Genomic DNA, 21,793 nt, shown 5'->3' with positions numbered 1-21,793 from the left:
CCAAGAGTCCATATTTCGTCCAGTAATCTTTCCCAAAATATCAGTAGGTTTCTAGGAGCCTGAAGAGCAGATATCAGAAACCCACTTGTGTATTTTCTTGATCAGAAAGTCATAGTTAATAAACATCCTTAAATGCAGCCAATTCTGGACTGGGATTTGCTTCCCTTATAACCAGGGAAGTTTACCTTCCTGCTTTGGCCAGTTTTCATCAGATGTAGGACCTGGATTCCATCCCAAACCAATGAAATTTCATCTGAGCTTTTAATATTTGGAGAGTGAAATTTGTAATCCTAGTTGAGATAGGAGAAGGATAGGTAATACAGGTATCTGTATATGTGCTATTATTTCAGAAAAAAATTGAAAACTTAAGACTCTACATTAAAAAAGAGAAAAGAAAAAAAAGAGAGAAAAGAAATGATGTTGTGTTCTATGTGATTTTGAATATCATTATCAAGAACTAAGGAAAAAATCTTTTTTTCTCGAGAAAAAAAATGACATAGCCACCAAAATTAACGACTTAAAAAGGAAGACCGTATCTCAGAAACAGAGTCAACTTCCAGGAACTTCAGCAACCAGCAAATGCCCAACTGGGAGCAGTTGTCCAGTGAAATCTATACGTCCACCAACACCATCCAGCAGTTTCTCAGTCAAGGTACCTGCTCCCTATTCCCATTCCTTGTACCTCCTACAACATAAGTACAAGAATTATCATAATCTCATTTCCCACAATTTACCATTTATTTATTTAATATAATCACTCATTCATTTTTCCGTGTATGTTTTGTGATCCCACTCTATTCTAACTCCTTGGCTATTTACAAAGCATGTATTTATGAAATAATCTCTAATTTTGAGAGGGTTACACTCTTGTGTTGAATAGAAAGAGGAGGGGAAGGTGACCAGACAAGTCAAGATGAATGTGTGTTCACCCTTACATTCCACTTTCCCTGGCCCTACTCCCCTTTGTTCACCCACCACATGATAGGGTTTATTTTCAAAGTTCTGTGCTCCTTCCCATGTCAGATGTTTTGACATGGACTGCTTTCTTTGTTTGGAATCACTTGTCCTGATTCACCACTGGTTCAGGTGTCTACACCTTTCAGGTGCAAACCTGAATCTCTTCCTCATACAAGTCCTCACTGATACCCCCCCTCCCAGAATACATTAGGTATTCCTCTTTTTTTCTTTTTTTTAATAAATTTATTTATTTATCTACATTTTATTTTTGGCTGCGTTGGGTCTTTGTTGTGGTGAGTGGGGACTACTCTTCATTGTGGTGTGTGGGCTTCTCATTGCGGTGGCTTCTCTTGTTGCAGAGCATGGGCTCTAGGCATGCAGACTTCAGTAGTTGTGACTCACAGGCTCAGTAGTTGTGGTTCGCTGGCTCTAGAGCACAGGCTCAGTAGTTGTGGTGCATGGACTTAGTTGCTCCGTGGCATGTGAGATCTTCCCGGACCAGGGCTCGAACCATTGTCCCCTGCATTGGCAGGCAGATTCTTAACGGCTGTGCCACCAGGGAAGTCCTAGGTATTCCTTTTGTTTGCTTTCAAAGACCTGTTTCCTTTTCCTTTTTAGCACTTATCGCAACTGTAATAAATGTACATTTTTCTTTGTTACTACACTATAACATCAGTTATAAGGCGCAGGTCAACTGAAGAAAAATGCACAACCTAAAAGTTGAGAGTTATGTTTTATTCAGCAGACAATATGAGGACTTAAGCGGGGGACACAGAATCTCAGATAGCTCTGAGATACTGCTCTGAAGAAGCAAGTGGGGAGCCAGGATGTATAGGAGGTTTTGCAACAAAGACCAGGTAGTTGGAACATCAAAAGATTACTGTTAATAAAGACAGCCAGATATCTCAAGTTAAGGAATTTGGCACTTTTCTATGTATAGGAAGATGCAAGAATCTGAACTCACTGAAATCATTCCTTTGCTATGAACCTCAGCTATCTGGGGCCAGTCTCCTGTGCTTTCTCATGCTGAGTTTCCTCAAGGTGCACCATCAGGGTTGGCTGCAGCAGTTGACTGCTAGATGGCGGGCATCCTGTTTCTATCTTGAGTTCCCTCAGGGCTTACCGTTGGGGCAGCTGTAATGTGATGGCTTGATGGCTGCAGCATCCTCAGTTTATGGATGTGGCAGGCCGTAGTTTTCATTCACAGTGCTCTTTCCCAGCAAAGACCAGATGAGAATGGAAAAGTGAGTACACACACGTGTGTATCAGCTCCTATCCTAGCCTGCCTTTGTTCTGCCCTGATTTGACCCCTGTGCTTATCATCACACTGGGGTACAATGCCTATTTCTGCGGTAGATAAGCAAGTGACTGAGGCATAGGCAAAAGGAGTATTTAAATCACTATTCTCTAAAATAGTTTGTCACCCAAGTTCCAAGCTGCTGAGGCTGAAGCCCCCTACGCAAATCCATGTATACCAGTTGAAGACAGATTTCTTCTGACAAGATTTTTCAAGTTTTGTTATTGTTTTTATTACTGTTACCTCCAATGATTAATAATTCCTCACATAGTCTCTCTTTGTTTTATTTATGGGATGGAGCTAGTAATCTGTGCCTGTTTGCCTCTAGGTCCAGCTGGCCTTGGTCTAGTCATTGAAACCCCAGGCTCACTGCCTCTCTGCTACAACAATGACTTATGTGGACATCTCTAGACAACCCTATTTTTCTTCTTTATTTTTTTTAACATCTTTATTGGAGTATAATTGCTTTACAATGTGTGTTAGTTTCTGCTGTGTAACAAAGTGAGTCAGCTATACGTATACATATATCCCCATATCCCCTCCCTCTTGCAAGACAACCCTATTTTTCTATGCATCCAGTCTTAGAATTGACACTTTCTAAGGTCCTATCTGCCTAAACTTGTGACATAGTCATTTCTACTTTCATAAGAATCATTCTGCTGCCCCTAAAACTCCTTGGAGCACAGGAATCCCAGGGAGGCTCATCTGTCCTTTTGGCCTCATACACCTAAACACACCATTCAGTCATTTCTTCTTTGGGGTCCAGCCACCTCTGTAGGAGACCTGGCACAAAGACAATCTGACCCATTCTGTCTTTGATTCATCAGTGGAAAGAGCAGGAAAGCCTTGCTCTTCTTCATCATGGGGTCTCCCAACTGTTTTCTTTAGGCTCTGTTTGGGATTCAAAGACAGAAGCAGACCAATATTTTCTTTTATTCCTGCTGCTATGTCTCCCCAGTAGCAAACAGCACACATTGGCATGCTTCAAGAACAGGGTAGAGTGGTGAAGGAAATAAGCCAAGGGAAAAAATTCAATTACTATTTTTAAGTATTATCCAGCCATATGGTATGTTTTAGGGACCTAAATCCTACTGTTATGATGGGAGTTTTTGGTTTAACCGAATGTAAAAAATGATCAAGATGCTCTTGTCAATGAGATTGAATTACTAAATGTAGCAGAAGTGAATAGAGAAGCTTCTTTAATAAAGTGCTTCCCATACCACCTCTATATTGGGTTTCCATCAAGAAAGCCAACATTAAGCATGAAACATCTGTGGATCAGAGCAAAAATAGAAAGCCCTGTGTCTACTGTAAAATAATAATGTAGTGATATTTCTAGGTAATGAGCATTTAATGATGCTAGACTCTAAAACCTGTGTTCTTTGTGTACACTATCTCATTTGTTCTTTATAACGTCACACGAGGATGCTATTGTTAATCCCATTTTACATATGAGAAAACTGAAGTTCTTAGAGGTTAGAAATCTTCTCCAAGTTCATGCAGAAAGTGAATGTGAGAGCCAGGATTCAAATGTAGCCTAACTGAATTCTAAAACTTGAGCTTTTAGTTGCATATATTGTTGTATAGATGCTACAATATCTGAAATTTATTTGTAAAAATTTATGTCGGATAGTGTTATATCTCAGATTTGTTTCCATTGCCCAGACTCTTAAGCCTTCTAATGAGGAATGAAGTGACAAGGAAGGTCAGAGGGTGTTCTAATCAAGTAGCTGCATGCCAGAGACAGGCATTTTAAGCAGCTCCCTCAACTACAATTTTATCAACAACTGATACTTTATGGATTGGTTAAATGAATGCTAGAAGTGGTAAGAACTGTGGCAATTCTATACTGCAGAACGTTAGAAATGGTCTTTCATCAGTGAAACCAAAGGTAGTCAAAATAATTGATTTTACAGACACTTCCTGCCCTGGCTTAAACAATTATAAAAATCCATGTACTGAGAATGCCCTGGGTGAAACCGTGAATGGGTCTGTTTATTGCTGAGAACTACGAAAGATTTGGTTGCTTGATAGAGACTAGGTAGATAGCAGAATCCTGCCTCTGGAATTATGAATTTGAAACAGTGTCTCTGGTATGCTGATAAACAAAGCATTCAAATGAATGCAGACCTGGGTTTCCTGGATTTGAAGAGTAGATGATAGAACCGATTTGCTTATTTGGTAAATATATAAGGTAATGAAGACTTAGTTAATAAAATGTCCATAAGTACAGCCAACATTGTTCAGAGATGTGCTTCCATTATAACCTGGTAGAGTTTTCTACTAATAAATTACTCCAAGTGTTGTCTTGGTGAAGTTGATACAGGCCAGTTTGCAGCAGAGGTAGAGCCAGAATTCCAAAACAGATCGATGAAATTTTGATCACCTGAGTTTTTAACATTTGCAGAGAGAAGTTTGAAATCCTGGTTGGACTCCAAGCTGGGGAGGTGTTGAGGGTATCTGAAGATGTACTATTATTCCAGAGCAAATTGGCAGAGTGAAGATCCTGTGGTGTGTGTGTGTGAGAGAGAGACAGAGAGAGATAGAGACAGAGAGAAAGAGAGAGAGAGAGAGAGAGAGAAATGTTATGGTTCATCTGATATTGAAAACCATTAACCAGGAAGAAGAAAATACATATTTTTGGATTCAAAGAATAGAAGACACAACCAATAAAACGCTTGACTCCAAGAAAAAGAAACTATGCCCGGAGCAGAGTCAGCTTCCACAATGTGCAAACTTCAGCATAATCCCAAATGAGGGCTGCCTTCAGACTCCTCAGATGCTGCCACCAACCTCATCCAGCAGTTCCTCAACCAAGGTACCAGATTCCTGTTTTCAGTACTTTCCCTCCCTACAACATAATGACAGCGTTCTCTAGAACCATAAAGGAACTTCACACTAATCCCCTACAACATACAATTCTTTATTAATTAGATCACACGTATTGTTATTGAGTGTGTATATTGAGATCCTACCTACATTCAAATTCGGACTCTTATTATGCTGCCCTTTGTATTAGGATATTCTATGACCTAATGTGCACATAAATCATTCCTCTTCAGTCATGGGTATAACTAGTAATTTGTTTGTTTAATTTTATTTCTGTGTTTCTCTCAATACATCATGAGTGAGAGAGCTTAGGGTGCAATAAGGTGGAGAAATACAGAAACAAACAAAGCACTATCACCAATTCTTTCTCTTTTTTTTAATTATGGAAGTAATATCATCTAAGAAATTTAGGAAATGCAGATACATCGACAAAAATAATTAATTTTAACTATCTGAAATCTCCCTTCTATCAAATGCCATATTTTGGTAAACAGTCTTTCTGATTTTACCTTTTGTTATGTATATACAAAGAATATCAATTTATCCCAGGTTGATCACATTACACATATTTTTCTATAATTCAGGTTTTTACTTTCACCTGCTATATCTTGAAGTGCTACTTAATTCAAGAAGTATAGATTTAAATTATTATTTTAATGTAAGAGAATAACTGCATTTTTAAATTTTTATAAATTTAAAAATAATCCTTTACTATTTGACTTTAGGCTATTTTCAGTATTCCCTATACACACAATGAACATAATAAGAACATGTGTCCATCAGGTCTTCTTTCATGACCCTGAGTATAGATACATAATTTCTTCCTTAGGTCCTGTGCACTTCTTGTCAAGGTGCTGCTGTTGTTACTAGTATGAGATTTGTTGTTCCTGATTAACTTGGCCTGGGAATGAGCATCGGATGTAGGGAGAATTGGCCACAGTGATGAGAAATCAGAGTTAAGCCCCATGACCCCCAGGCTGTGGCCTGTATAACGGTACAAGTCAGACCACATGGAGCACTGCTGGTCTGTGGAGGCAGCTGGCCTGTCTCCATGAACTGGTCCCTAGAACTCCCATGGCCCCCCCTTGCCTTCACACTTCTTACAGATCAGTAACCTCCCCTCCAATTCAAACTGCTCTCCTGAAACTCAGAAATGGTGCAGGCACTGGGTAGAGAGGGGGGCATAGAAAAGTCCCCTGACACCTGACTTCTCCTTTGGCATTCTTCTCCTAAGGGTCCTGCCATTATTCTAACAGGGGTGTGTAGAGGAGGAAAAGCAATTTCCCCTCTACCGTTCTGAGTTCTTGGTTGAGACCCCTGTATTAAAGCAAAGATTGTCAAGAAAAAGCTAGCAGAAGTTTATTAACAGGTATACCTCATCTATACATAGACGAGACCCAAGAAGAATGAGTAACTCCCTGAGGTGGCCTAAGCCCCCAGCTTAAATACCATCTTTAGTGAAGACAGAAGAAAGAAAAGTGTGGGGAGGCCCGTTTTGTGGAGGTTACCAGGAAAAGCAGGAAAAACAAGGGTGATATTTGTTATGCAAATTTAAGTCAGTTTCTCCTCTGGTGATAGTATTCTCTTGAGATTTAGAGTCCTCCTTCTCTTCCTAGTACACAGGGGGAGACACCCTTAGAAATGGAGATTTAATTTATAAATACACATTTCCCTTGCAAAAGGGCAACTTTCTTTCTGGTTTTAGAGCTTCCTCTATGTATGTTGTTTTTCAAAATAATCAGCTTAAGATAATCCTATGCCAAAGAAACATATTTTGGGGTGGCTGATTCTGCTACTCTTCAAAACATCCCTTATCCAGGACATTTCCAAATTCAGAAAGTTCATGGGATTTTTTTCCAGTGACTGTCTACTAACCCTTTTTCAACATAACACTGCTTTCCTGAAAAGAGACTTTCAAATTTGGGTCTTTAAATTGCCACATCTACTGGGATGAGATCAATGGATTCTGACTGGAGCCATTCCCTACTCTCAGTGCTGTCAAGGGCAATTTATGTTCATCCAAATTTGTATCTTATCTTGCACACTGAAATGAGTTGATGGGATAATTTAAGTTGATTTTTTCATCCTCATCTCTACTAGAAATCACTACACAGCAGCATTGCTATTGCCCACTGCCTCTGTACTCTACATAGCTCTTCCTGGGAGAAATAGTTCTTCCCTTGAGTTAATACCTTTTAAAGAAAAGTATTCTTCCTACCACACTCATAAAACAATGAAAAAGAAGAAAATTCACTGTTTAAATCATCTCCATACATTCCATTAGATTATATATACCACGTCAGTGATCTTTGTCTAGGTTTTTTTTTTTCCAACTCCACCTAATTATGTTCTTAATATGTTAATTATGTTTTTTTCCCAACTCCACCTAATTATGTTCTTAATATGTTAATTATGTTCTTAATTATGTTCTTTGTTGAGGTCAACATTTAGCCGTAGATGATTCTCATTAGAGAGTGAATCCTGTTCTTAATTGTGCCTGTTTTTGGTGTATACTTCTATGTAGAAACCAAGATTGAAGGCTGTACCTAAAGAAGCTTCCAGAGAGGAGGGCTTCCAGAGGGGGCCCAAAGAAGTAATGGTTCTGAAAGCAACGGAACCATTTACATATGATGTCAGAGAAGGCGAGAGGAAGATGTTTCATGCCACAGTGGCTACTGAGAGCCAGTTCTTCCAAGTGAAGGTTTATCATGTTGACCTGAAGGAGAAGTTCATCCCAAAGAAAATCATTGCCATATCAGATTATTTTGGCCGCAGTGGGTTCCTGGAGGTGTTCAATGCCTCATCTGTGTCTGATGTTAACCCTGATCGAAAGATGGAGATCTCTAAAAGCCTGATTCAAAAGGCAAATGCAACTCCTAAAATCAGTCATCTTTACTCGCAAGCTCTAGGAACATTTGTGAATGGGGTGTTTCTGGTGCATGAGGTAAGCCCACACCATTGTTCTGCAATATTTCTTCTGCAACCCTGGAACGTAAAAGTCTTAGCTGCCGAATGAATTTGGTTAACTTCATAAACACAGGAACTCAAAGCCCCCCTGACCAGGGATACCTGGGTGCCGTCTTCCCACTTCAGAATATAACATAGACAATCTCTTAACATTCTTCTTCCCAAGGTAACAGCATGCAAGTCCTCCAGAAATCATGGGATTTTAACAGCTGTGCTAATCCATTCATAGCCACCCTGAGCCAGTAAAGGGCAGAGTTTATATCTGTATATATATATAGATACATACAAATCTATATCCATCTATATATGTTTATATATATAGATATATAGAGAGAGGTGGGGGGGCGAAGAGAGAGAGCTCTCCTTCTGGTTTTGTTTCTTTGAGTTCTGCCTCCTGTTTCAGTGACAGCTTAACTTAATTGTGAATAAAGAATTGCCCTTCCAAGCTAGGATTTCAACTATGACAACCAGAGTCAGAAATCAATAGACTACTTTGCCCTAGAATCAGCTCTTATCCACAGTTAGCTAAGATTCTGATCATCTGACCTCTAAAGTTCTCTCACTTCTTCACATTCATTCATCAAAAAATTGTTGAGCAAAAAACCTTGGCATTAACAAATAAGAGAAATATGGATGTTGAAAACGCTAGAAAAATCAAGTTGTTTCATTCCACAATATATTAATATGGGCAATAAAATGCAGAATTTTGCTGAATTCTTAGAATTAGGGTAGGTATTTCAGTCCCAACACATCATAGAAATACTAAGGTTAGCTGACCTAACCGTTATGTGAAGTATTGTTTCATAATCCATTATATATGTCTTCTAGGGTGGCTGTTTACCTATCCCCCTGTTGTTTTCCATACACTCTGTTTAAGTGACTGTGCACACATGTGCATTTGTAGAATTCATGAGTAAAGTAAGTGATATAGAAATTAGAACAATGGAAGTAGATGATCTAGATTCAAGATTGGGCAGATTAGGGAAGAATGAATAAATAGAGAAGATAGAGGAAAGAATTACATATTGAAATAATAATCTGCTTAAGGAGGACTTGCAACCATCTTTTTGAGACTCATAATAAGACATGAATGGCCTTTGTTCTCAGGGAGATCCAAAGAAACCTGTGAAGCTTATCAGACCACACTATATCCAATTTTCTTAAGAAATCTCAGCTATTCTGAGATGGGAGCAGGAAAAATTAGGAAAGTAATCCAGTTTTCTAGAAGAACCCAGCACACAAAGACTTAAAGGAAGGAAAGACAGAAAGAGAATTTAAATGGGGGGATAAACTGAACAAGATATCTTACACTATTTGGTACCTGTAATTCTGGACCTCCAGCTCATATTAACTGGTCTGAGACAACAGTTTCCACTAACACCCTATATTTTTCAAAGTTGTGGAAATTCCTGATCCAGTTCTCAGAAGATGGATGCTAATTTTCTTTTGCAGAAATTGGTACGTAATGAATGCATATATTATGAAATACAAGATAATACAGGAGTGATGGAAGTCCTGGTTTATGGAGAACGACTGACCAGAATCAGCTGTGAGAAAGGCGATAGACTTACACTCATCTGCTTTGAATTGGCAGTAAGTGGGGATAAGAGGCAGCTGAGATCCATAATTCACAGTTTCATCAAGGTGAGATTTTCTGGGGGGTCATTATTGTTCCAAAGTAGAAGTCTTTAAGAAAACTAGACTGCTGTTACTACGGAGAGTCCAGCAGGTGGAACGAGAACTAATTTTTGCCATTTAGTGGGTGTAAAGTTTCTTTTCATTATTCTTTTTTTTAATGATATTTTTAAATTTATTTTTTTTGTATTGAAGTATAGTTTACAATGTTTTCTTAGTTTCAAGTGTACAGCAAATGGGATCAGTTACACACACACACACACACACACACACACACACACACACACATATATATTCATTTTCAGATTCTTTTCCCTTATAGGTTATTACAAGATACTGAGTATAGTTCTCTGTGCTATACAGTAGGTCCTCAGTTACCTATTTTATAGATAATGTGCATATGTTAATCCAAAACTCCTAATTTACTCCCGCTTCTCCCACTGCTATCCTCTTTGGTAACCATAAGTTTGCTTTCTATGTCTGTCAATCTATTCCTGTTTTGTAAATAAGTTCATTTGTATCATTTTTTTAGATTCCACATATAAATAATAACATATGATAATTGTCTTTCTCTGACTACTTCACTTAGTATGATAATCTCTAGGTCCGTCCATGTTGCTTCTAATGACATTATTTCATTCTTTTTATGGCTGAGTAGTATTCCATTGTATATATGTACCACATCTTCTTTATCCATTCATTTGTCAATGGACATTTAGGTTGGTTCCATGTACTGGTTATTGTAGTGCTGCAGTGAACATTGTGGTACATGTCTCTTTTTGAATTATGGTTTTCTCAGGGCATATGCCCAGTAGTGGGATTGCTGGGTCATGTGGTAACTCTATTTTTAGCTTTTTAAGGAACCTCCATACTGTTCTCCATAGTGGCTGCACCAATTTACATTCCCAACAACAGTGTAAGGAAGGTTTCTTTTTCTCCACACCCTCTCCAGCATTTGTTACTTGTAACTATTTTTTTCTTTACATTATCTCATTTAATCCACATAGTATCTTTTTCTTAATATATTTTTATTGGAGTATAATTGCTTTACAATACTGTGTTAGTTTCTATTGTATACCATAGTGAATCAGTCATATGCATATATGTCCTTCCCTCTTGAGCCTCCCTCCCATCCACCCTATCCCACCCCTCTAGGTCATCATCCTCTTTTCCATAGTGGTTGTAACAATTTACATTCTCACCAACAGTGCAGCAGGTTTCCTTTTCCCCACACCCTTTCCAGCATTTATTGTTTCTAGATTTTTTGATAACGGCCATTCTGACCGGCGTGAGGTGCTACCTCATTGTAGTTTTGATTTGCATTTCTCTAATAATTAGTGATGTTGAGCATCTTTTCATGTGCCTCTTGACCATCTGTATGTCTCACTTGGTGAAATGTCAATTTAGGTATTCCACCCAATTTTTAATTAGATTGTTGTTGGTTTTTTTGATATTGAGCTCCATGAACTGTTTGCATATTTTGGAGATTAATCCTTTGTCTGTTGTTTCACTTGCAAATATTTTCTCCCATTCTGAGGGTTGTCTTTTTGTCTTGTTTATGGTTTCCTTTGCTGTGCAAAAGCTTTTAAGTTTAATTAAGTCCCATTTGTTTATTTTTGTTTTTTTTCTATTACGCTAGGAGGTGGGACAAAAAAGATCTTGCTGTGGTTTATGTCAAAGAGTGTTTTTCCTATATTTTCCTCTAAGAGTTTTATAGTGTCTGGGCTTACATTTATGTCTTTAATCCATTTGGAGTTTATTTTTGTGTATGGTGTTAGGTAGTTGCTCTAATTTCATTCTTTTACATGTAGTTGTCCAGTTTTCCCAGCACTACTTATTGAAGAAGTTGTCTTTTCTCCATTGTATGTTCTTGTTTCCTTTGTTGTAAATTAGGTGACCGTATGTGTGTGAGTTTATCTCTGGGCATTCTATCCTGTACCATTGATCTGTATTTCTGTTTTTGTGCCAGTACCATACTGTCTTGATTACTGTAGCTTTGTGGTATAGTTTGAATTTGGGGAGCCTGATTTCTCCAACCCCATTTTTCTTTCTCAAGATCGCTTTGGCAACTCAGGGTCTTTTGTGTTCCTTACAACTTGTAAAACGTTTTGTTCTAATTCTGTGAAGAATGCCATTGGTAGTTTGATAGGGATTGCATTGAATCTGTAGATTGCTTTTGATTCTTCCAGTCCAAGGACATGGTATATTTCTCCATCTGTTTATGTCATCTCTGATTTCTTTCATCAGTATTTTATAATTTTCTGAGTACAAGTCTTTCACCTCTTTAGGCAGGTTTATTCCTAGATACTTTATTCTTTCTGTTGCAATTGTAAATGGGAGTGTTTCCTTAATTTCTCTTTCTGATTTTTCGTTATTGGTGTATAGGAACGCCAGAGGTTTCTGTGCATTAATTTTGTATCCTGCAACCTTACCAAATTCATTGATTAGTTCTATTAGTTTTCTGGTGGCATCTTTAGGATTTTCTATGTATAGTATCATGTCATCTGCAAACAGTGACAGTTTTACTTCTTCTTTTCCAATTTGTATTCTTTTTCTTTCTTTTTCTTCTCTGATTGCCATGGCTAGAACTTCCAAAAATATGTTGAATAAGAGTGGCAAGAGTGGATATCCTTGTCTTGTTCCTGATCTTAGTGGAAATGCTTTCAGTTTTTCGCCATTGAGTATGATGCTTGCTGTGGGTTTGTCATATATGGCCTTTATTATGTTGAGGTAGGTTCCCTCTATACCCATTTTCTGGAGAGTTTTTATCATAAATAGGTGCTGAGTTTTGTCAAAAGCTTTTTCTGCATCTACTGAGATGTTCATATGGTTTTTATTCCTTAATTTGTTAATGTGGTGTATCACATTGATTGATTTGCATATATTAAAGAATCCTTACATCCCTGGGATGAATCCCACTTTACTGTGGTGTATGATCCATTTAATGTGTTGTTGTATTCTGTTTTCTAGTACTTTGTTCAGGATTTTTGCATCTATGTTCATCAGAGATATTGATCTATAATTTTCTTTTTTTAGGATATCTTTTTCTGGTTTTGGTATCAGGGTGATGGTGGCTTTCTAGAATGAATTTGGGAGTGTTTCTCCCTCTGCAATTTTTAGAAGAGTATGAGAAGGGTCAGTGTTAGCTCTTCTCTAAATGTGTGATAGAATTCGCCTGTGAAACCATCTGGTCCTGGACTTTTCTTTTTTTGAAGATTTTTAATTACGGTTTCAATTTCATTACTTGTGATAGGTCTGTTTATATTTTCTAATTCTTCCTGGTTCAGCCTTGGAAAATTGTACCCTTCCAAGAATTTGTCCATTTCTTCGTGGCTGTCCATTATATTGGCATAAAGTTGTTGGTAGTAGTCTCTTATATTCCTTTGTATTTCTGCAGTGTCAGTTGTGATTTCTCCTTTTTCATTTCTAATTTTATTGATTTGCATACTCTCCCTTTTTTTTCTTGATGAGTCTGGCTAAGGGTTTATCAATTTTGCCTATCTTCTCAGAGAACCAAGTTTTAGTTTTATTGATCCTTGCTATTGTTTTCTTCATTTCTATTTCATTTATTTCTGCTCTGATCTTTATGATTTCTTTCCCTCTACTGACTTTGGGTTTTCTTTGTTCTTTCTCTAGTTGTTTTAAGTGTACGATTAGATTGTGTATTTGAGATTTTTCTTGTTTCTTGAGGTGATATTGAATTGCTATAAACTTCCCTCTTAGAACTGCTTTTGCTGCATCAAAAGCTTTTGTCAAAAGCTTTTTCTGCATCTATTGAGATGTTCATATGGTTTTTATTCCTTTATTCCTATAGGTTTTGGGTCGATGTGTTTTCATTGTCATTTGTTTCTATGTACTTTTTTATTGCTTCTTTGATTTCTTCAGTGGTCTCTTGGTTATTTAGTAGTGCACTGTTTAGCCTCCATGTATTTGTGTTTTTTCAGTATTTTTTCCTGTAATTGATTTCCAATCTCATAGTGTTGTGGTCAGAAAAGATGCTTGATATGATTTCAATTTTCTTAAATTTTCTGAGGCTTGATTTGTGTCCAAAGATGTGATGTATCCTGGAGAATGTTTCGTGTGCACTTGAGAAGAAAGTGTATTCTGCCACTTTTGGGTGGAATGGTCTATAAATATCAATTAAATCTATCTGGTCTATTGTGTCATTTAAAGCTTGTGTTTCCTTATATATTTTCTGTTTGGATGATATGTCCATTGGTGTAAGTGTGGTGTTAAAGTCCCCTACTATTATTGTGTTACTGTTGATTTCTTCTTTCATGGTTGTTAGCATTTGCCTTATATATTGAGGTGCTCCTATGTTGGGTGCATGAACATTTATAATTGTTATATCTTCTTCTTGGATTGATCCTTTGATCATTATGTAGTGTCCTTCCTTATCTCATGTAACAGTCTTTATTTTAAAGTCTATTTTATCTGATATGAGTATTGCTAATCCAGCTTTCTTTTGATTTCCATTTTCATGGAATATCTTTTTCCATCCCTTCGCTTTCAGTCTGTATGTGTCCCTAGTCTTAAGTGGGTCTCTTGAAGACAGCATATATATGTGTCGTATTACTGTATCCATTCAGCCAGTCTGTGCCTTTTGGTTGGGGAATTTAATACATTTACATTGAAAGTTATTATTGATATGTATGCTCCTATTACCACTTTTTAAATTGTTTTGGCTTTGTTTTTGTGGGTCTTTTTCTTCTCTTGTTTTTCCCACCTAGAGAAGTTTCTTTAGCATTTGTTGTAAGGCTGGTTTGGTGATGCTGAATTCTCTTAGCTTTTGTTTGTCTGGAAAGCTTTTGATTTCTTGTTAAATCTGAATGAGATCCTTGCTGGGGAGAGTAATATTGATTGTAGGTTTTTCTCTTTCATCACTTTAAGTATATCCTGCCACTCCCTTCAGGCCAGCAGAATTTCTGCTGAAAAATCTGTGTATGGGGATTCCTTTGTATATTGTCTTTGCTTTTCCCTTGCTGCTTTTAATATTTTTTCTTTGAATTGAATTTTTGTTAGTTTGATTAATATGTGTCTTGGTGTGTTTTTCCTAGGGTTTATCCTGTATGGGACTCTCTGTGCTTCCTGGACTTGGGTGACTATTTCCTTTCCCATGTTAGGCAAGTTTTTGACTATAATCTCTTCAAATATTTTCTCAGACCCTTTCTTTTCTTCTTCTTCTTCTGGGACCCCTATAATGTGAATGTTCGTCCATTTAGTGTTGTCCCAGAGGTCTCTGAGATAGTCTTCAATTTTTTTCTTTTTTTTTTCCTTTATTATGCTCCTCAGCAGTTATTTCCACCATTTTGTCTTCCAGCTCACTTATTTGTTCTTCTGCCTCAGTTATTCTGTTATTGATTCCTTTTAGTGTATTTTTTCATTTCAGTTATTGTGTTGTTCATCTCTTTGTTTGTTCTTTATTTCTTCTAGATCTTTGCTAAACATTTCTTGTATTTTCTCAATCCGTGCCTCCATTCTATTTCCACAATTCTGGATCATCTTTGCTATCATTACTCTGAATTCTTTTTCAGGTAAATTGTGTATTTCCTCTTCATTTATTTGGTGTTGTACGTTTTTTACCTTGCTTCTTCATCTGTGACATATTTTTTTGCCCTCTCATTTTTTTTTTTTTAATTAGTGGGATGGTGTTCCTGTCTTACTTGCTGTTTGGTGTGAGGCTTCCAAAACTGGAGTTTGTAGGCTATTGGGTAGAGCTGGGTCTTGGTGCTGAGATGACGACCTCTGTGAGACCTCAGTTTGATGAATATTCCCTGGGGTCTGAGATTCTCTGTTAGTCCAGTGGTTTGGACTTGGAGGTTCCACTGCAGGAGCTTCTGCCCAACCTGGCTCATAAATGAAGATCCTGCAAACCATGGGGGTGGCAAAAAAAAAAAAAGAGAGAGAGAGAGGGAACAATAACAATGTAGAAAATAAAATTAGACTAGGAAACTAACAGATACGTTAGAAAGAATATAAAAATATAAATGAATTATCAACTGGAAGGTACCACAATAGTAAAAAAGAGGAGGAGGGAAAAGAAAAAAAAATGGTGGAAAAGGCCTTGATTGTGGAGGGTAGGGCCTAAGCAAGGTCAAGGTTTGGGCAGTGGACAGGGCCTATGCTTAGGACCCACAGTGCTGGAAAAGGCTCTGGGAGCAGTGGGGCGTGGGGCCTAGGCTCAACTGAACAGAGGTCCCAGAGGGTAGGAGACCTCAACTGGGAGCCCAGCGGGCTTCCTGGGCTTGAGTGGGTGAGGCAAACACCCTCCTCTCTTCTCCTGCTCCTCCCTCCTAAAGGGCCCTTCCTGCCTGCCTCTCCTGATCTCCCCGACTTCCCTCCTATGCTCCCAAGGACCCACGTGGCCTGGAGGGGCCTTTGGAAGGCAGGGCATTGGCCTGGGAGCTCAGCAGGCTCCCTGGGCCCGAGTGGGTGGGGCAGTCACCCTCCACTCCTCTCCAGCTCCTCCTCCCAGAGGGCCCCTCCTACCTGCGTCTCCTGATCTCCCTGTCCTCAGGGGTGCCAATCCTGTCTGACCTCCCCCTTCAGTCCCCCCACATCTTACCCATTCACTTCGGGGTTCCTCCATCTCCTTGGACATCAGGGTCCTCCACTGGCAGGCTGGGTCCTCCAACTAGGCAGGCTCCCTAGTTGTGGGGAGATGGTAACTCGGTGTCTTCCCATACCGCTATCTTTTTTTTTTTTTTTTGGCGGTACATGGGCCTCTCACCGTTGTGACCTCTCCCATTGCAGAGCACAGGCTCCAGACGCACAGGCTCAGTGGCCTTGGCTCACGGACCCAGCCGCTTCGTGGCATGTGGGATCCTCCCGGACCAGGGCACGAACCCGTGTTCCCTGCATCGGCAGGCAGACTGTCAACCACTGTGCCACTAGGGAAGCCCATACTGCCATCTTGACTCTGCCCCCTTGTAGTCTTTTTAATGATTGCCATTCTGACTGGTATGAGGTTACACTTCATTGTAGTTTTGATTTGCATTTCTCTAATAATTAGCAATATTGAGCATCTTTTTATGAGTTTGTTGGCCGTTATATGTCTTCTTTAGAGAAATGTATATTTAGGTCCTCTGCCCATTTTTTGATTGGGTTTGTTATTTTGATATTAAGCTGTATGAGCTGTTTGTATATTTTGGAAGTTAATCCCTTGTTGGTAGCATCATTTGCAAATATTTTCTCCCAGGCCATAGGTTGTCTTTTCGTTTTGTTTATGGTTTCCTTTGCTATGCAAAAGCTTTAAGTTTAATTAAGTCCCATTTGGTCATTTTTGTTTTCATTTCCATTACTCTAGGAGACTGATCCAAAAAAATATTGCTGCAACTTATTTCAAAGAGTGTTCTGCCTATGTTTGTGATAGGTGTTTTATAGTATCGGGTCTTACATTTAGGTCCTTAATCCATTCTGAGTTTATTTTTGTATATGGTGTTAGGGAATGTTCTAACTTGATTCTTTTAGATGTAGCTGTCCAGTTTTCCCAGCACCACTTATTGAACAGACTGTCTTTTCTCCATTGTATATTCTTGCCTCCTTTGTCATTGATTAATTGACCATAAGTGTGTGGGTTTATTTCTGGGCTTTCTATCCTGTTCTGTTGATCTATATGTTTGTTTTTATGGTAGTACCATACTGTTTTGATTACTGTAGTTTTGTAGTAGTCTGAAGTCAGGGAGCGTGATTCCTCCAGCTCCATTCTTCTTTCTCAATATTGTTTTGGCTATTTGGAGTCTTTTGTGTTTCTATACAAAATAAAAAAAAAATTTTCCAGTCCTTTGAAAAATGCTATTGGTAATTTTATAGGGATTGCATTGAATCTGTTGATTGCCTTAGGTAGTATGGTCATTTTAACAATATTGATTCTTCCAATCCAAGAACATGATATACTTTTCCATCTGTTTGTGCCATCTTCAATTTCTTTCATCAGCATCTTATAGTTTTCATTTAAGGGTACTTTTAATCATATTGAAGAGAGAAACTTCAGAGAGGCTATTAAAGGATATGATATTTAAGCTAAATATTGTAGAATTGTGTGAATTTTCAGACCAGGTAGATTATTTAGTAAATTTGGACTTCCTTAAGGCAGATTTGTTTCAAATACTGGTTCTGTCATTTGCTAGGTGACTAATAACTTAAATACTAGGAACCTCTGATTCATCATGTATAGAATAGAAGAAATACCTTTTATGCCAGAGGATAGTTAACAGAGCTCATTTCAATCTAAATGATCAAGGATGCCCCTGAGCATTTCAGAACACAAAGTTACCTGCCTTTAGTGAGATACACATACTGGTCTACAACAGAGGTGTTTGGTCCTACAGGGAAAATTCCATGGTCTTTGTCAAACTCACATATACACATTCATGTGGGATGGATTCCTGGAACACTAACAAAAGTTAACACAGCCATACCTTGTTTTATTGCACTTCATTTTCTTGTGCTTTCCAGATATTGCTTTTTTTTTTCTTTTTTTTTTTTTTTTTTTGACAAATTGAGAAATTGAGGGTTTGTAGCAATCCTGTGTAGAGCAAGTCTCCTGGTGCCATTTTTCCGAAACATTTGTCACTTTGACTCTGTGTCATGTTTGGCAAGTCTCATAATATTTCAGCCTTTTTCATTATTCTTATATTTGTCATGGTGATCTGTGATCAGTGATGTTGCTATTGAAATCATTTGGAGTGCCATGAACCGCACACCCATATAAAATGGCAAATTTCTTTCATAAATGTTATGTGTGTTCTCACTGCTCCACTGATGGGCCATTCCCCCATCTCTCTCCCTCTCCTTGGGCCTCCCTATTCCCTGAGACAAAACAATATTGAAATTAGGCTAATTAATAACCCTACAGAGGCCTCTAAGTGTTCAAGTGAAAGGAAGACTCACATATCTCTCAGGTTAAATCAAAAACTAGACATATTTAAGCTTAGTGAGGAAGGCAAAAAAGAGGTCAAAAGCTAGATATCTTGCATTAAATAGACAAGTTGTGAATGTACAGAAAAACGTTTTAAAGGAATTTTAAAATGTTATGCCAGTGAACCTATGAATAACAAATCAAAACAGCCTTATTTTTTATATGGAAAAAGTTTTAGTGGTCTGGATAGAAGGTCAAACCAGCTACAATAGTCCCAGAGTAAGGTCCTAACACTTTTCAATTCTGTGAAGGCTGAGAGATGTAAGAAATCTGCAGAAGAAAAGTTTGAAGTTAGCAGAAGTTGGTTCATGAGGTTTAAGAAGCCATCTCTATAACATAAAAGTACAAGGTGAAGCAGCGCGTGCTGCTGATGTAGAAGCTGCAGCTAAGTTATACAGAAGATCTAGCAGAGATGACTGATAAAGGTTGCTACACTCAACAACAGATTTTCAATGAAGATGAAACAGCCTGATATTGGAAGAAGATGCCATCTAGGACTTCCATAGCTAGAGAGGAGAAGTCAGTGCATGGTTTTAAAGCTTTGAAGGATAGACTGACTCTCCTGTTATGGACTAACGCAGCTGGTGACTAAGTTGAAATCAGTGCTCACTGACCACTCTGAAATTCTGAGGGCCCTTAAGATTGCTAAGTCTACTCTGCCTCTGCTCTTGTAAATGGCACAATAAAGCCTGGATGACAGTGCATCTGTTTACAACATGGTTTACTGAATATTTTAAGCCCACTGTTGAGACCTACTGCTCAGAAAAAAAAAGATTCCTTTTAAAATATTACTGCTCATTGACAATGCACCTGATCACCTAAGAGCATTGATGGAGATGTACAACGAGATTAATGTTGTTATCATGCTAACACAACATCCATTCTGCAGCCCAGGGATTATTATTTAAGCAATACATTTCACAAGGCTATATAGCTGCAGTAGATATGATTCTTCTGATGGATCAGGGCAAAGTCAAATAAAAATCTTCTGGAAAGGATTCACCATTCTAGATGTCATTAAGAACATTCCTATTTCATGGGAAGAGGTCAACATACCAACATGAATGAGAGTTTGAAGGAAATTTGAAGGAAGTTTGATTCCAACCCTCATGGATGATTTTGAAAGGTTCATGACTTCAGTGGAGGAAGTAACTGTAGATGTGGTAGATATAGCAAATGAACTAGAATTAGAAGTGGAGCCAGAAGATGTTACTGAATTGCTGCTATCTCATGATGAAACTTCAGCGTATAATGAGTTGCTTCTTATGGGTGAATTAAAAAAATGGCTTCTTAAGATGGAATCTACTCCTGATGATGCTGCTGTGAATACTGTTGAAATGACAACAAAGGATTTAGACTATTACACAAACTTAGTTGATATAGCTTTGGCAGGGTTTGAGAAGTTTGGTTCCAATTTTGAAAGAAGTTCTACTGTGTGTAAAGTGCTATTCTCGGTGAGGAAAAAAATTTATTTTACCCTCCTGGATTCTTCGGCTGGTCTAAGAATTAAATTGACGTGAGACAGATAAACAGAAGTAGAGCAAACAAAAGTTTAATAGCATGTATACATGGGAGAGACCCAGAAAAAGTGAGTAACTCACCAAGATGACTGAAACCCTCACCTTAAATACCATCTTCAGTTAATGACAAAAGAGTATGTTGGGGGTAGTTGTTTGGGACTTCCACTGGGGAGAAAGACAATTCACATGAAGATGGAAAAACAAATGTTTTGGTAAACAAATGGTTTCTGGGCATGCAGAGAGGATGGGACACAGACTGGACTCTGATCTCTGGGCCCTGCCAAGTTTTCCTCCACTACACCTAGCCCATATTCTTTGCAGATACCTCTGATGAGGCCTTTATTGTGGGAACAGCCCCTTTATCTAAATTCTTTACACAGCTAAAGGGGAGGTGAAAAGAAAGACTTACAGACTCTTCTCTTTCTTAAAGATAATCAACATAAATTAATCCTCATGCCAGAAAGACATATTTTGGGGTGGTAAACGTGGCAAACTTTGTTCCCCTACACTATTAAACAGCAATGCATGCTATAGAGAGATTTTCCATGAAAAGGAAGAGTCAGTCAATCCAGCAGACTTCCTCATTGTCTTATTTAAGAAATTGCCACCACCACCCCAACCTTCAGCAACCATCACCTTCATCAGTCGGCAGCCATCCACATCCAGGCAAGATCCTCCTCCATAAAAAAAAGAGTATGACTCACTGAAGATTCAGATGATGGTTAATGTCTTTTTAGCAATAAAGTATTTTTGATTCAGGTATGTACATTAATACATTGATTAATACATTAATTAATGCTACTGCATTAATAGACTACAGTATGGTGTAAACATAAGTTTTCTATGCGCTGAGAAAGCAAATAAATTGTGTGTCATTTTATTGCAATATTCGCTTTATCACAGTGGTCTGGAACTGAGCCCATAATATCTTCAATGTATGCCTGCACTGGAATGCAAACAGATCAAATACAAAGGCTGACATATCAGGCACTCAGAAATGCACATGCTCTTTTTTTTTTTTTTTACTTATTACAAACTTTAATTAAAGCCTATTCTCTAATCTGACATTTAAGTGAAATAGTAGATATAAAAAATGTCTTTACGATTAAGTGTTCTCCCCAAAATCTCTTTTGTGACTGAGGTTGTAAAAAACTCTCAAACTATAATTTTGCTCCCTGCCATTCATCATGATGGTGCTTTTAGTGCTCTCTGGATTTCTAGTCTGTGTATAGATGCCTATGTAGGAATAAAGGACATCAAACTTGGAGTACTTAATTGCAGTTAATCCCATAGGACCCAATCATTGCACAAAACATGTGGAATCAGCTAATGTCGAATTTGCTTATTACTGAAGATAGTCAATGTGGAACAGAGCTTGCTTGAGTGGATGATATTGATAATTTTGGACATGTGCTAAATATCGTACATAGATCTTCTCATTTAATTTTCAGAATAACCCTATGCAGTAGCTACTCTGATGATCCTTTTTTTTTTTTTGCGGTACGCGGGCCTCTCACTGCCGTGGCCTCTCCCGCTGCGGAGCACAGGCTGCGGACGCGCACGCCCAGCAGCCATGACTCACGGGCCCAGCCGCTCCTCGGCATGTGGGATTCTCCTGGACCGGGGCACGAACCCGCGTCCCCTGCATCAGCAGGCGGACTCTCAACC

At 38.3% G+C, this 21,793-nt stretch overlaps 1 protein-coding gene across 2 annotated transcripts in view; it reads left to right on the top strand.

The window, feature by feature from the left end:
- Positions 1-21,793, top strand: part of IFI16 (interferon gamma inducible protein 16) — a 73,151-nt gene that overhangs the window by 48,538 nt on the left and 2,820 nt on the right. Inside the window, exons 8-12 of one of the 2 annotated variants that reach the window (XM_027095253.1) lie at positions 485-652; positions 4,875-5,072; positions 7,608-8,027; positions 9,503-9,694; positions 20,724-21,545. In XM_027095253.1, the coding sequence (XP_026951054.1) occupies positions 485-652; positions 4,875-5,072; positions 7,608-8,027; positions 9,503-9,694; positions 20,724-20,810 (1,065 nt within the window). In that variant the 3' untranslated portion in view covers positions 20,811-21,545. Of the gene's footprint in view, positions 1-484; positions 653-4,874; positions 5,073-7,607; positions 8,028-9,502; positions 9,695-20,723; positions 21,546-21,793 lie in introns of those variants that run through there. The other variant, XM_027095254.1, reaches the window with a different exon arrangement.

The sequence above is a fragment of the Aethalodelphis obliquidens genome, unplaced genomic scaffold (assembly GCF_003676395.1).
Source record: "Aethalodelphis obliquidens isolate GAN/ISIS:26980383/991018 unplaced genomic scaffold, ASM367639v1 scaffold90, whole genome shotgun sequence".
In the NCBI taxonomy this organism is placed as follows: Eukaryota; Metazoa; Chordata; class Mammalia; order Artiodactyla; family Delphinidae; genus Aethalodelphis; species Aethalodelphis obliquidens.
This window is presented reverse-complemented; position numbering and strand designations above follow the sequence as displayed.